The 15711-nt window shown below is 42.4% G+C and overlaps 1 protein-coding gene across 1 annotated transcript; it reads left to right on the top strand.

The window, feature by feature from the left end:
- The first annotated feature begins 1182 nt into the window (after positions 1–1182).
- gabra4 (gamma-aminobutyric acid type A receptor subunit alpha4) lies at positions 1183–15271 on the top strand. The gene is made up of 9 exons (XM_029511982.1): positions 1183–1271; positions 1375–1493; positions 2448–2515; positions 2796–3016; positions 3659–3741; positions 7039–7182; positions 7741–7893; positions 12110–12366; positions 14735–15271. Exons 1-9 carry the CDS (start codon positions 1183–1185, stop codon positions 15269–15271), a joined length of 1671 nt encoding a protein of 556 aa, XP_029367842.1.
- The last annotated feature ends 440 nt before the right edge of the window (positions 15272–15711 follow it).

Genomic DNA, 15711 nt, shown 5'->3' with positions numbered 1-15711 from the left:
TGTGTCTGTGTGTGCTTGTGTCTGTGTTTATGCACTTCAAAACTAATCAGGAAAGCCAGTGTGGTGGAACCCAGACATCTTGTTTATCCTGCGAGAGTTACCCGCACTTCACCTTCAGAAACCACAAGCACACATGCTTTCACTTCACACACACACACACACACACACACAGACATACACTCAGATGCACACAGTGAAGGTCTTGCGCTTGTCCCAGGTGCAGAGAAATCTGTGAAGCAGCATGTGGCTTGTCCCAGTTCCTCTACAGTACCTGTATGCCTTTATATGTGTGTGTGTGTGTGTGTGTGTGTGATTGCGTATTGCGACAAGACTGACCCATTTGAATCTTAATACAAGTGCTCACCAATGCATTCCTGAAACTAGTTCAACGTGTAAGCTACAGCTGCATTTCATATTGTCATAGAACAGAAATGGACAGTAACTGATGCCAAGGTCAAAGGGCACACTGAGAGAGCTTCTTCGTGTAAGACAGACACGAAAAATGAGTCTTCAAGCAAAAAACTGAATGAGAGTGAGAAAGGCAGGCGAAGGTCATTCTGTCAGGCAACAGCGAATGCTGACACGGCTGCTGAGGAGATGAACAGGTCTACACAGTCTGCATCCTCCTCTGAGCTTTAACAGAGGCTGAAGTCAGAGATGTGACTCTGTTTAAGTCATTTCAAAGCTGTGCACGTTTAAATCTGTGCCCTGACCAAAGCAGGTGTGTGTGTGTGTGTGTGTGTGTGTGAGCGAGTGAGAGAGAGAGAGAAAGAGAGGGGGAGAAAGCAAACAGAGAGGAGAGAGGGAAGCAATTCAGGAGAGGAAGAGAGAAAAACAGAGAGTTAGCGAGAAAAGGAAGAGAAGAGCATTGTTTTCTTCTCCGGATAGCTACCATCAGCATCAGCCGTCAGCTCGGGTCCGGACTAAGAGGTGACCGGGCTGGGAGTGAAGCTTTGTGCATGCGTTTGTGTTTGTGTGCGTGTACGAATGTGTGACTGTGTGTGTGCGCGTGCTGCGCGTCTGGCGGACAGACTGCGGGAACAGGAGAGAGGCTCACAACTTCCCTCCTCTCTCCGCGCCGCGCTGCCCTCTGTGTCGCCGGCATCTCCCGCCTCCTTTTCCCCGGAACATAGGCATCTGGCGTGGTGAGATGTGAAGAGGCTTGAAGTATGGCATGCAAAGATGGTTTCTGCCAAGAAGAAGGAGATGGTGACAGCGATGTGTCCCGCTTTTATTCGGACTCTCTTCTACTTTTTCTGTTTGGCGACTTGGTGAGTGCCCACAGTGTCTCTGTCCGTGGTGCTGAAACCTGGAGTCCAGGAGCCTTTCCCTGTCAGCACTGAACTTAAGGAATGATCTTCTGTCTCTTTCTAGCGTAAAGAAAATCTCTGGACAGACAAGAAAGGATGAGAAGATCTATCCGGAGAATTTTACTCGCATTTTAGACCGACTTCTGGACGGCTATGATAACAGACTGCGACCTGGATTCGGAGGTATGTAGGAAAAAAAAGGCTCTTATTAAACTGTCAAAGTAAGTCCGAAACACACTGACACACACTTTTTTCAAATTATAATAGGGGACAGGAGAGCGATTGAGGTTTTAATGTACTTTTCATTGGTGAAAAGACTATAAGGTAAATATAAACTAATTTAAAAAGAGTAATACTCAGTGAGTCAACTTTTTTCATTTGAAAAAAAAAAAAAGAAATCTGATTTAGACTATCTCACTATCTTTAATCTTTGGATAATTTCCATTGCCCTCTTTGTGTGTGTGTGACTTTGACTGTAAGGTGTGTAACATGTGGCAGCATGGTCAAGTGTTTGGTGTTAAATGAAGCTTGGGACTCTAAGCCTGGTGTGGTTAGGGTTAGGTCTGAAGAGCGGGCCGCGAATCTAGTTATATAACCGCGTGTACATTGCAGGACAAACGCTTAATGCACAGTTGAAGTGCTAAAAGTGCGGATTTGGTTTCGGTACATCACGTCTGCAGCCACGACACATTAAGAAGCAGCGTTATATTCTCACAGAGATGAAACCTCGCTGCTGCTTTTACTGTGCAAAGCAGCCTGTCAACAGGAATGTGCAGAAATGTCCAGGCATGCCGGAGCTCTGTTTATCCCTGCACTCATAAACAACGCCCTTACAGTCTGCCTCAATATTAATTCAATGACAGAAAAAAAAAATTAAACAGGATTATGTTTTTCTACATCTTTTAAGCTGAATTCTTCCCCCACTTCCATTATGCAGAGGCTCCACAGCTGTGGATGAGATAAGCTACTGCATGTCTTTTGGGTTTGACCCTGATGTGCTGCAGGCCTGTAAAGCAAGTTTTTACTGAAGTGTGACTAAGACTGGTGTGTGTCGGAGGCTGAGCTGTGGCGTGAAGGATTTAAAAAAGGAAATGCTCATTAAATGAAACATTTGTTTTCATGTCATCGGCTGTGCAGGTCCTGTGACTGAGGTCAAGACTGACATTTATGTGACAAGTTTTGGACCTGTGTCGGATGTTGAAATGGTATGTACACACCCCTAATGTAATTCAGCACGCTCCCAATTATGGATTTATTGTACTAATGCTGTTAACAAACCAAATGTGTTAGTTGCAGAATAAATAACCTGGAGCCAAACTTTACGCATTGGCACCTACATGCTCAGCGTGGGGATGTAAACCCTCACCACTTTGTATTCGTGAGAAAAACAAGCTTTCTCAGATCAAGTCTGAGGCCAGCGAATGCCCATCTACACCACCAACCTACCAACCTTTTTTCTTGTTTTTGTCAACCCTCCTGTCTTAGGAGTACACCATGGACGTGTTCTTTCGCCAGACGTGGGTAGACCAGAGGTTGATGTATGAAGGCCCCATAGAAATTTTAAGGCTGAACAACCTCATGGTGACTAAGGTGTGGACACCTGACACCTTCTTCAGGAATGGCAAGAAGTCAGTGGCCCACAACATGACGGCCCCCAACAAGCTCTTCCGCATCATGAAGAATGGCACTATCCTCTACACCATGAGGTGCAATATGAAACGAAACTCCACCTCCACATACAATCAGTCACCATGAAACCCTCATGAAAGTCTGTATCAAACAGCGTTGGCCGCACTTGATGTGTGTATTTGCTTCTCTTTTGACAAGCTTATTTCTGATTGCAGAATACACTCTACACAAAATCTCTCTTCTACATTGTAGCTCCTTTAAAACAATGGCAGCAGAGAGGAGGAGACTTTGTTTCATTTTGAGCAGTTGAGCAGATTTCCTGAGCAATTACAGGCAGGCTTACAGTGTAAACAGTGCAGAGCTGTGTGGGGGCAGCACAGAGGCAACACAGAGGCAGCTGAACTATATCTTAAATTCAATTAAAGCCGTCAAAGAAGCCTTACTGGGCCTTCTTGGTGAAAAGGCTCTGGTTGCATTAAAACACAACCTATCACACATTGAACAATTCTTTTTCTGTCATATGCAAATTTACAGAAATGTATGCTAACCATTTAGTGCAACAGGAAAGAATACCAGCTATCACCAGATTAGAAACATAGTGAAATGCATATTTTATCCAGATTTTCTAAAACTCTGGTGCACCTGTGCAGAAACTCTTCATGAGGATGAGTGAATGTGTGTGCGCGTGTGTTTATTTGGTCTTCTCTGTACTATAACAGGTTGACTATCAGTGCTGAGTGTCCCATGAAGCTTGTGGACTTCCCCATGGATGGACATGCATGTCCCCTCAAATTTGGGAGCTGTAAGTGCTCATGTTGTACATGTGTGTGCAAAAACATAGACATATAAATTAGCCTGGTAAATATAAATAAACCATAATAATAACTCAGATTCAGATTCAGATCCAGATTCACTCAAATAAAAAACAGATAAGGAATGACTTAAGTGGAACAATACAATAAACATAAAACATTAAAACATAGAGCACATAAAACAAAAAATCCACCAACCTACAAAATCACATTTTATATTTGCAAATTTATCAGGGTTTAAGCACTCAGGGACTTTTTGTCCCACTGCACAATAGAGATCTTGCCTTTTGGGGAACCAGCTGATTAAAGATGGCTTTCAAGGAGACCCATGGGAGACCTGTCACCTTAGGAACCACCTTTATGATGTGACTCAGATGTTTTTGTCTGTACGCAGCATGTTCTCTTTGAATATATCTAAACAAGAGGCTAAATTGTTTGTCAAATCGATTTCCTTTCATCACAAACCTGCTCTTTAAATGACAAGTGAGAAGGAGGTGAGGAGATAAACAGCCAGATGCTTTCTGATTAGCTTTGACAAGACAAGCTGAACCAGCTGTTGCACTCTCAGACAGCTGGAGGCTCATGGGTCTTTGTTCCCTTCTAATACTGTTGCACTGTCTCTGAACAAGGAAGTGAAGCTGAGACCACGTCTCCACAACAGAATCACATACTTATATGTGCATGAAAACATGCAACAGTTTCTATATGCTGGTGTTAAAATGACAATGTTAATGTTAATCTTGTTGTAGATGCGATTTGTGTGGCATCTTGTTTAAAGATGCCACACACATCTTTATTACTTACTGTTATCAAGTAAATAATACACCAAGTATTAATATAAATCAACATCAAGAAATCAAAAGCACAGCACTGTAATGAGTGGAACATTACTACACTGCTGGAGTGTAAAAAACTGGGTGTCATCTGCATAAATCCGCAAATAAAGTTTTTACTTACAGAGGGAGAAAAAACAACCAGGCTGTCCAAAATAAATGCACCTATCATCACCTCTGAAGTTGCTGAGATGCTCTCACTTGTTTAAAAAGGAACAGTCGCAAACGACAAGCTTTGTTTCCTGCTTGAAGTTATTTCCCGAATGCACGCATCCCAAAAGGCCTCGTGATTCATTTGTCCAATTCCTAATCACAGAGGACAGTGTTCTTAGAATTTGGGAAAGTAAGGGAATCTCTCACATTTCAGAGTTTGTCCTGGTTTGGACGGTCCTCTGCGCTCTGTTGAAATAGTCTTCGAGGCTGAGCACTTTGTCAGACACAAAGTGACTGTATGCTAATACTAAATAATGAAGGATTGCATTCTTCATTGTGAACAATGAAGCCTTAACTCAGCATCAGTGTTTAGAGTGGGCCCCACTGGTCAGCACAAATGACTTATCTCATATAAAAGGGTTTCTCAAACAAAGCGGCTCTGTCTTATCGGAGAAGAGAAGCGATTTAAAGATTACATCTGCAAGAGAAAGCAAAGGGAAAGATGAGTTTGCCTTTACTCCCTGCCCAATCAGCCATCAATTACCCAGTGTGGTGACATTGCAGAGGACAAATTCACATTTCTCTTTCTCTGTTATTGTCATCCTTCCCCCCTTCCTCATCCTCCTCCTTTCACCATCCTGCTCTGCTGCTGCTGCTACCCTCCAGTGAGGAGGATGCGACCATGGATCTGATGTGGCCTGGAGCAAAGGAAAGGTCAGAATCCCTTCCTCTGCCTCAGGATAGCACAGACCTATGCGGCTATTTTCCATAGCTGATGTGTGTTTGTGTGTGTGCTCATTTTCTCTCTGTATGCCCTGCCTTCATTTTTTTCGCCATCACTCTCTCTCTCTCGCTCTCTCTCTCTCTCTCTGCGTCTCCTATTCTGTTTCTCCATCTGGACCCTGGACTGTACAGGCATTGCGTTCCACTTCATGACACACCAGAGTCATTTCATTTTGGCAGCACAGTTGGTATCCAGCTGATGTGGGGTCCCATAGAGAGTGACTGGCTCAGACAACTGGCATTTAGCTGTGCAGTCACAGACTGGTCAACCCCAGCAGTATATGTATGATTAAGTCCTCTGAGGAGCTGATAGGGGGGAAAATGTCGAAAACTCCTTCTTTGCAATGAACTACACTTTAGAAAACCTTCATTGCAATCTTATTTTCCAAGTGGAATAGTGATTTAATTACTGCAGAGTTTGTGTTTTGTGTGTGTGTGTGTGTGCTTAAATAGAGGTGATCACTCAGATTGCCTTTAAGAGCCTTTAAGCCTGGAAAATTAATTAGTCAGTGGAGATTTTCATTTTTCTGTCATGCTGCTTCAGAGCTTTTTCCCTGAATACAGTAATACAATCCTATGAGAAACAATGAATAGCGATATCTTTTCACTGAAAATGACTATTTAAATGAAAGATGATGAATGAACTATCATGGTATTGGGGTGAAGTGGTGTAGAGCACACACCTGATAAACAGGAAACTAAACAGGTTTGTCATATGTCATCCCCAACTCTCTCTCTCCTCCCATTTCCCATTCAAGCTGGCTTCATAAAAGCCAGGAAGAATTCTAAAAACATTCATATAACTCGTATAACTTGACTTTACCTTTAACATTTAGAGCAGCAATCATTAATGCCAATATATTAATTGGTGAAAAAATGCCGTGCCCGATAGCTACTACTCAACTCTGCAGTTCACCTCAGGAGCATTTTTAAAGATTGGAAAGGTTTCTCTGTTCTTGAACGTGATGTTTTTTTCCTGATTGTGGCTTGACAAGAACTTGAGCCATCTTAGCCTGACGGACTGAATTAAAATTTCTAAGTTGTTGACTGCATCCAAAACAGTGATCTTTAAACGACAATAAAATTCTCCACGGTAGCTGAGAAGGTGAGCTATAAAGTTGAGTAATAGGTCTCTGTTGGGTTGTCACCGCTCAATAAGTTTTAAAAAGAGTTTATTACATAAGAGATTTCAGCTGCTTTAAATATCAGCATTTTTGTATTCAGATGTAAATTTAATTTTATTCAGGAAAAGAGGGATCTGCACAATTAACATGTAATTCTTTAAACCTCGGCTGCTTGTGTAAGGACAACCTGTACGTGTGTGTGGAACACATGTAGTGACAATACAAATATGGATTTAAACAGCAACATTTAAGTTTATCAATCTTAACAAGATCTTCCTCTTCTTGTACACACACACACACACACACACACACAGAATATATCTAATACGTTTTTCAGACTACTCAATTTACACTAAATCAGTCTCACTGGTGTGGCTCTGCTGTCTTCCCACAGATGCCTACCCTAAAACAGAGATGATCTATACTTGGACCAAAGGGCCTGAGCATTCGGTAGAGGTCCCGCCTGAGTCCTCCAGCCTTGTTCAGTATGACCTCATCGGCCAGACGGTCTCCAGCGAGACCATTAAATCCATCACAGGTGAGACCTGCTCATCCTTTCATCATTTTGACTGATCTTCACTGAATGCTCCCAAATAGAAATGGCTGTAGAGTGGGAGTTAGTTGTTCAACAAAGTTGGTATATATGTGATTACAAAATCTAAAAGCTGTTTTCCTCAATTGAAAGGAAAAATGTCTATCTATTTATTATATCGCACATTATATCACACAGTCTGTGGTATATTTTTCACAAAAAAGAAGTAGATATCTGAAAGATGTGAAACTTCAACTCTTGCAGACCTGATAGTAAAAGTTTCGGACTATGCCAAGCTTCATGACATCAAACACTGTAAACACTGTAAGTGCAGGCTTTTCAGGGTGAGTTCACATAAATGGCAAAAAGATTTTAGCAGCAGAGAGGTCGGCTGGCTGGCGGTAGTGAAAATGGATGGGTGTTTCTAAAATGTAGGAGATGGAAAAAATCATCCAAATCAAATAAAATGTGACATCTGTCTCAAGCTGTATTAACTGAATTCTGTCAGCCTCCAACTTTTAATTCTTTGTTGATCAAGCTAATTCATTTCTCTTCATCTTCCAGGTGAATATGTGGTGATGACAGTCTACTTCCACTTAAAACGTAAAATGGGCTACTTCATGATCCAGACGTATATCCCCTGCATAATGACAGTAATCCTCTCCCAAGTGTCCTTCTGGATAAATAAAGAATCAGTTCCAGCACGCACAGTCTTCGGTATGTAGACTTCGCACATCCCTCACCTTGTGCAGCCTTTCTCCTCCTCTTTGTTTATTTATTTGATGCCAACAGAGCAATCAGAGCTGGAGTGTGTGTCCGCTCTGCACAACAAGGTGATGCTGCAGTCTGTGATTACAGGAAACTTGAAAGGTTGCCAATTTATATATATATACACACAGAGACACACACACACGTACATATGTACACAGTTTAAGCAGATTTTACTGGCTAAACAATCCAAGAAAGAGCTGAGTGATTTTTTTTTTTTTTTAATGCACTAAAAAAAAAAGGAGATACTTCAAGACACCAATACGCTCAATACTCCTGAATATGTTATAAATATCTCTCTACAGTTGGTGGGAAATGTAATAACACCTTTTAACAAGAACAGGGGGTGCGATGGGGAAAGATTAGTTGTTATAGATATGGTGCTGCAGGGATGTTAAGTATCTAAAGATTTTTGAGTTTACATTAAAAAAAACATCCAATCAAGAGCAATACAAAATTTTCCACTCTTCTCATTTACGCAGAGTGTCTAAATGTTTGAGTTAATCTGTGCTACTTTAATGATGCTCAGCCTCGCAGGGTTTAGGCCTCAAACGAAACAAAAGTAACAAACAATGTGAAGATTCTTTTTGACGTGTCCTTGTCTTGAACAGAAGTCTATCACATAATCGTGGTGGATTTTCTTTTTGTATCAGCTGTGGTTAGCACTTGTGATAAGCCGATAACTTGCATTGCAGGGATGTTTTTCTGTTTTGAGTCCTGGAGGATAGTTTCTGTTTTGGCCCAGCTCTGAGTCCACAACAGATTGGGGAAGACACGCAGAGATGATAAAACAAATCCATTTTATTTAACAGAAAATGTGTCCACTTAACCAAAGTAACTAAGCCTCCTCAACACTCCAATGGGAAGGGCTTTTACAATGTCGGTGGAGGACAGTGTGCATCCACTTCCCTCCACAAGACAACAACAATACACACATGCCCTGCTAGAGGCTCCACATGGGGCTGTCGCATTATTAATCACAGTAGTGACCCATTACTGTGAGCTGTTAGCTGTCACATCAGGAGGCTGATGATGGCTTCTCAGTAGACTGGTCCTGTGTTCGCTTGGTGCAGGAGACTTGAGGGTGGACAAGGTGGTCCGCCTCGATAACAGCGTTAGAAGGGACTGAGTCGGCAGCAACTGAGAAACTCACGTACAATAATTAAGCTTCCAGTTGTTGGACACAGACATGATGTTAAAAGTAAATGAGCATCTGTCCTCTGTGGCTTGTTAGCGCATTACTTTGCCTCCAGCAGACAACCCGAGGCTCTGAATTACCTTTTACTCTCTATAGTTTTTGCTTTGTCACTGTTATTACAGTTAAAGTGAGTTGCCGCTGGTATGAAAAGTTACACCTCATTACACTCATGCATTTTTTGTCAGACTTATTTCTTATATTTTAGATACCATTTTTCTAGTTAAAGGTTACCACATTTAACCGCTGTATCTATAACTTCTACCCTATCAGTTGCTCTCAGTTTTTTCTTTTTAGCCTTTGACCCATTTACACTCTCCCCAGTTCCTCTGGTACAAAATTAGGGACTCCACACTAAAATGCACTGATTAGCGTCCGTCAAAGTCAGGATGGAAGATGGACAGACTCGATAAACTAGATCTCCGTTGCTAGATGCAGCTGTTTTACCATTCAAGGACAACCGCCTCTGATAGTGTATTGCCCATGTTCATCCATTCATGTTTATTGTGATTCATTCACAGATGATTCTTGTCCCCGACTTTGAAAATTGTTCGAAAAAATGATTGCGTTGTTTTGAAGAGGTCACCCCCCCACACAGTCTGACGTAATCGTCACTACCCTGACAGTAAAACTTCTGTTGCCCTTCCAAACAGCACATTTCTGTTGCTATCTGCTGCATCTGAATGTGCAAGTGTTGCTATGCTGGGTAAGGCTGGGTTAAGATGGGAGGAGGATGGTGGGATTTCTTCCTCTGCTCCCCTGCAGCCACACTTCATTTTGACCTCCTGTCTCGGAGACTCAGCCTCAGTGTCCCGTTTCAGTACGAGAGGAGCAGTTTGTCAAGAAGACAGATAGGAGGGAGGATTACAGCTGAGCTTCTTGGCTCCAGTTGGACGGGTCAGTAAAAAGTAAAAAGCATATTTTTAAGAATCATCTTAAGAGTCACGCCCGTGACTCGCCCGTGACAGTTGTCTGAGAGCAGTGCTAAGAACATAAATGGAGTTGGGCGGCGATTGGCTTCTCTCAGCTCAAAGTCTGATAACACAAAGAAACCATTTGCTCATGCAATGTTCACTGGTTTGAGGGAATAGAAACGTGATATAGACTGTTTGCCAAACAGAATCAGGGGGCTTTCTTTTTTCGCCCATCCATTTAACACAGTGTTGAGAAGGCTCTGCTCCAAGCGTGGAAATGATTATGCCATTACCAATGTGTTCAGTGCAACTTTCAACAAAGTTTTCTTACGTCTGAAGCACAACCCAGAGCTTCTGGTGTCCGTATGTGAGCTGTTTTCAAGAGTACTGAGGGTATAGATAGATTTCTGTTTGGGGGGTGGTAGGTATATGTTCGAACTTCAGATTGAGATCAGCCAGGCCGGCTGTTTTATGTTGCTTTTAATCTCTATGCTAATCTTAGATAATTGCCTCCTCGCTGCAGCTACATGTTGTTATGAAAATCATCCTCTCCTCTTACACCTGGAAAGAAACCTAATACACAGTGTGTATTTTCCAAAACTGAATTGAACAGTTCATTTATTAGAATTCGGAGAAATCTGATTGTTTCGATCCTTTAAACTTGAACACTTGTTTCTATTATTGGCTTTAGCTAAAGAACCAAAATATCTCCTGCAGGCTGCAAATGGTGTTATTGTGTGCAGGTGAAAATGAAGCACTTGGTGTGAAGTTCTAATTGAAGGAGTCCAAATGTTGCCTGAATCGAAGTGAAAGTGTATACCATGAAAATTAAACAAAATATAAATCCACCTTGAACTCAGTAAGGCGATGACCTCTGTGTTGTACTGCACTATTTAAACATGAACACCATTAGGTAAACAGAAAAGCGTTCACACAGACAGTGTGGGTCCAGTAGGCCCATCCAACATCTCCATTTTTGCTTATGTAGAGAACAGCTTTGTATTAGAGTCCTCGGGCTTGAGGCGCACTTCACCTATCAATGTCATCTAGCTGCTGTTGACTGACAGGTAATTATATGGCAGTCAGAGAGGTCCGTTGTGCAATGACTCTGCAGCACAGATTGTTCCAGACCTCCAACATAAAGGGGGATTTTCTTCAATTTATATTATTGCTATTGGTTAATAACACCAAAGATAAATGATGGGCTGCAGGCTTATACTGTAACCTTTAGTTATTGTACGAGCCACATGTCAGCTGGCCAGATTGGTGTGTTGTATCTCTATAGTCCCTCTCTGGGTAGTAAAGGGATAAGTGAACAGGGAACATATGACATGCAATCATAAAAGTAGACTCATTGAGGGAGTGTTATTAAATGCATTTCTTTAGCTCTGTTTTGTGTAAACTCCTCAGTAGTCCCCAGTGTTTGTGCTGTGAAGTAGGACATGTACTTCAGGCAACTGTAAGCCCTCAGAGTAATATCGTTTGATACACATCAGACTTTTGGTAATGCAAACATGACTGAAGCAGAGATTCTCTGCAGGCAGAGATAATCCTATTGGCTGAATTGAACCCTGAAGGGTGGCGCAGCTTGTCTTTTGGCTCCCTGAAGTACACTGGCTTAGGTCCCAGTGGAAAAGGTGTAGTAATGCTGTGAAGCCTAGCACCCTCACAGTGAAAGAAGAGACTGTATGTGTTAGCAGCTTTGCCCAGGTAGCCCTTGCTTACCCTCCTAGTGTTTTCTTTCACCGTTGAGTGATAGTTTAGGTTACATGATGTGGTTGTGTGAGGTAAGTATACGCTGTTAGTGTATTAGCTGCTGTTTTTAGTATGTACTGAATAATGCAAATGATCAGCAACACCATGTATTTAGCAAATGACATGTAGAAAATGTTACTCTGAACGTCACTCACATGCTGTCTGGTGTTTATAGAGCAGAATTACTCATATTTTTAGGTTCCTCTAGTCCAAAAATTATTACTTGTACATAACCTTAATCTAAATAAGATATATGGCTACATATAAAATTTTCTTCTTTTTTTTGCCGTTGCATTTGAAGGTATTACTACCGTCCTGACGATGACAACCCTCAGCATCAGCGCCCGCCACTCCCTTCCCAAGGTCTCGTACGCCACTGCAATGGACTGGTTCATAGCTGTCTGCTTTGCCTTTGTCTTCTCTGCCCTGATTGAGTTTGCTGCTGTAAACTACTTCACGCAAGCACAGATTGAGCGGGCCAAAAAGAAGCCAGCCAAATGTCCCCCGGGGCCCCAAACCACGCCTGTCAAGGTCAAGGACACAGAAGAAGTGCTGCAGGTGATTCTGGTTTTCCTCAATTAATCTGATGGCAGTTTCCTTTTAAAACACGTCCCTTATGATCTGTTTACTGCATCTGGACTTTAGCCTGGCCCTTTGAATGTCCAGATTTGAGCTTGCCTGAAGATTATCAACTGTGCTCGGCTCTTAAGAGCTGAAATAAACCAGGAATAATCTGACCAGCACATGAGTTTAGAAATACACCACTGGGACCTGCTTATGTTTGGCTTTCTGGAAAACAGTTTTTTTTTTTTTTCTTTTTAGTGTGTTCAAACAAGACCAAAAAATCTGGCAAACAGGTTTCACTCAGTGTGAGTAAAACTAGGTTCACTTCGAATGTTTTTTTTTTTTTCCTTTTGTTTAATAGGTACTCTAGATGTGCCGGTATGTCATCATCATCTGACTCACTCAAAGCTGCTGCAAAAGACGGACAGCAGTGAAATGTTTTCTTTACGTTACACAGATAATTGTTAATTGTCGAAAGCACATATTAAATGTGCTCAAATGTGCTAAGAACCATCCCTTACCTGTTATCCCCACATCAGCCTGGACTCATACAGCTTTTGTTCAGCCAAAAGTGAAAGCAGCCAGTTTGCTGACTCTGGTTCAGAGATGACAGAAATAATGTGAAAGTGTGGGAAAGAAATTAAAAAGAAAGCTGAATGTGAGAACAGCCTCACAGATGTCTGTGGCGAAGCACGAGGTGTGTTTCTCAATGATGACGTTTGCTGAGGAGGATGAATAAACTGACATAATCTCCTGTTTTGGTTTCACAAGTGGAAATCACATTGGCACCATGATGGTTGATGTATGGATTTCATCGGACTTGGTAGCTGCGGCACGCAACTATTTTCCGGCTCTTACTCAGATATAATGAACAAATCACTGCTCATATATGTGTTACTGTTTTACAGACAGGATGGAAAAGAAGGGAGACGTGCACATTTCCTCTTCGTTCTGTTCTTCTAAAGGGATTAAATTAAATACATAGGTCCACTGTTAACTGATGATGGAAGCTGACATAACCCAGCAATGCATATGTCAGTTTTACACTATCAACTTTAAGTTGCTCCCTCCAGTCCAAATCCCAGTGTGGCGTAATCAGGCCTGAATGCAGTTTAATGACAACGGCACTTCAGTGGATTAGTAGGTTGCCACGGCAACACAGCCTGGGTACATCTGTATAGGTTTCAGAAAGGCTCTGACACGGGGGTAAAAATTAATACTCTTTTCCTCGAGAGCAGGTCCTGTTGGCCTGCTGAAGGGGCTTGGCACGCAGGTCAGCGTGTGCTGATGGTTCCAGCTCCTCAGCCGATAACCTTTTCCACGATCACACACACAGACACTTACTCTGCTGCGCATGGGAAACAATAACGCTGGATCCTTTCAGTTTCGGGGGGGGGTTGGATTATTCCTGCAGATGCCTTAGTACCAGCATCACACTCTAGCCTCTTGAAAACATTAACTCTCAAAGGATAAGCTCCTTTGACACTACACTGCATTACCGTCCTGACGCAGTGCTTCCTGCTTAAGCGCGTGTGAAATGAGTGAAATCCTTGATAAGTGACATGTGTATTGCACACACTCTATCGTCTGTTTCCAGATGAGGGCCATCTGTGTTAGGGGGGCTGTAATCAGATCAATATGACAAGGTTTATGTTGCCCGACCTCGCCCTTCGGAGCAGACACACAAGTGAGCTTTACTCCCTCAAAATTCTTTCCTCTCAAACATAAAATGTTTGACCTACATTTTGACATCATTTCTCCTTTTATAAGTTACTCAGTTCAGCAATTCAACTTCACGTGTGCAAAATTATCACAAAGAAGATAAGTACCACTGTAGGTATCACAGCTTAGTTCCTTTGTTTCTTAAGCAAAATTGCAGGATATTTGCCACTTAATCCTGTCAGTACTGAAATGTTTGCTTCTTCAGCTCAACAGGCATCGCTGTAAAAAACTTTATTTCTGTGAATGACTTTGAAATGACTCTGAAATTTAACAGTTGAAAAAGGAAAAAAAATCTCCACAGTAACAGTAGCTGGTTTACAAAGAGCAGGACGCAGCCACTAATGTTACTCTGATATACAGGACTATTGTCATGAGCTGAGACACAAAATGAATGGAATCACACTGGGCTGAGTTGCTGCTGTGGGTGGTAAGATAGTTAGCTGGAGATGTGATGTGATTGGAATTTGCTAGGGTTAGGGTTAGGATAATCACCTGCAACTGCAAACAAAGACACATTCTGCTCTTATGCTTTTGGTTTTGGATAATTTAAAAACAAAGAGACCTTGTAACCTTTTCATCATAGTTGGGTTATTATTATGTTATTACGTTATTTCATTACTGTTTTTCTTCTATCTCACAGCAAAATCCTGATACCAACGGCAACTTGAGAAAGCGGATGAATTATAACTCCCAACAGGAGCCAGTCAGTCATCAGAAAGCCCAGTCCACCACCAGCATTTCAGGAGTAGGAAGAGCGAGGCCACTGCGACCTTTGGCCAGTGGCGTCAACGGCAGCTCCTCCACCCTCTCCCGCTCCAGCCCCAAGTCGGAGAGCCTGCTCAGCGTGGCCTCCTCCTCGGCCCAGCTGGTGAAGAGCTCGCCTCAGGCTGCTGCTTCCACGCCAGATGTGATGGCGGGGACGCCATGCAAGCAGAATACAGACTCCTCGTCTCTGCAGCATCTGCTGGGGCCAAAGCTGGAGCGCATCCAGATGATGGGGAACAAGCTGGAGCTCAAGCAGACTCCATGCTCCCAGCCCACCACGGCTGGTATGGGTGGAACCAGCAAAATTGACAAATATGCACGGATCCTGTTCCCAGTGTCCTTTGGGGCATTTAACATGGTCTACTGGGTGGTTTACTTATCAAAGGACACGATGGTGGCAAAAGGTGGCTAGAGTTAGCTGTGGATTCAAGAGGGAAGATTATTCTTTTTCCAAATGAGGAGCAAATGAGGAGTATGAGAGTTTTCAAACGATACCAAGGAGAACAAACTCAGAATACATTTCTATTTTTCTTCCTAAGGTCCTCTTACTGCAAGCATGGGAACAAATCAACCAAATTAGAAATATCTGAGTCAACACAGGAAGGAGCACCTGCACACTGGAATATGCTACTGTCCTCTTTATATTACACCTTGCTACGTCAGGCTCAAAAGGTTTTCATCAGCTCTTCAACTGCCGAATGATCCCTAATGGCCTGCAGTCAAGATAAAGCATGGGATTTTTTTCATTTTCCTATTTTTGTACCCTGCACCTGGCAAGATGTTGGAATGTTTGAGCCACTATCCTGAAATGAACTGCAACAGCGCAATGTACATATCTACATTTATTAGGAT

Source organism: Echeneis naucrates, chromosome 10 (genome assembly GCF_900963305.1).
Source record: "Echeneis naucrates chromosome 10, fEcheNa1.1, whole genome shotgun sequence".
Taxonomy (NCBI): Eukaryota; Metazoa; Chordata; class Actinopteri; order Carangiformes; family Echeneidae; genus Echeneis; species Echeneis naucrates.
The sequence above is the reverse complement of the archived record's forward strand: the minus strand, read 5'-3'. Positions and strand labels throughout refer to the sequence as shown.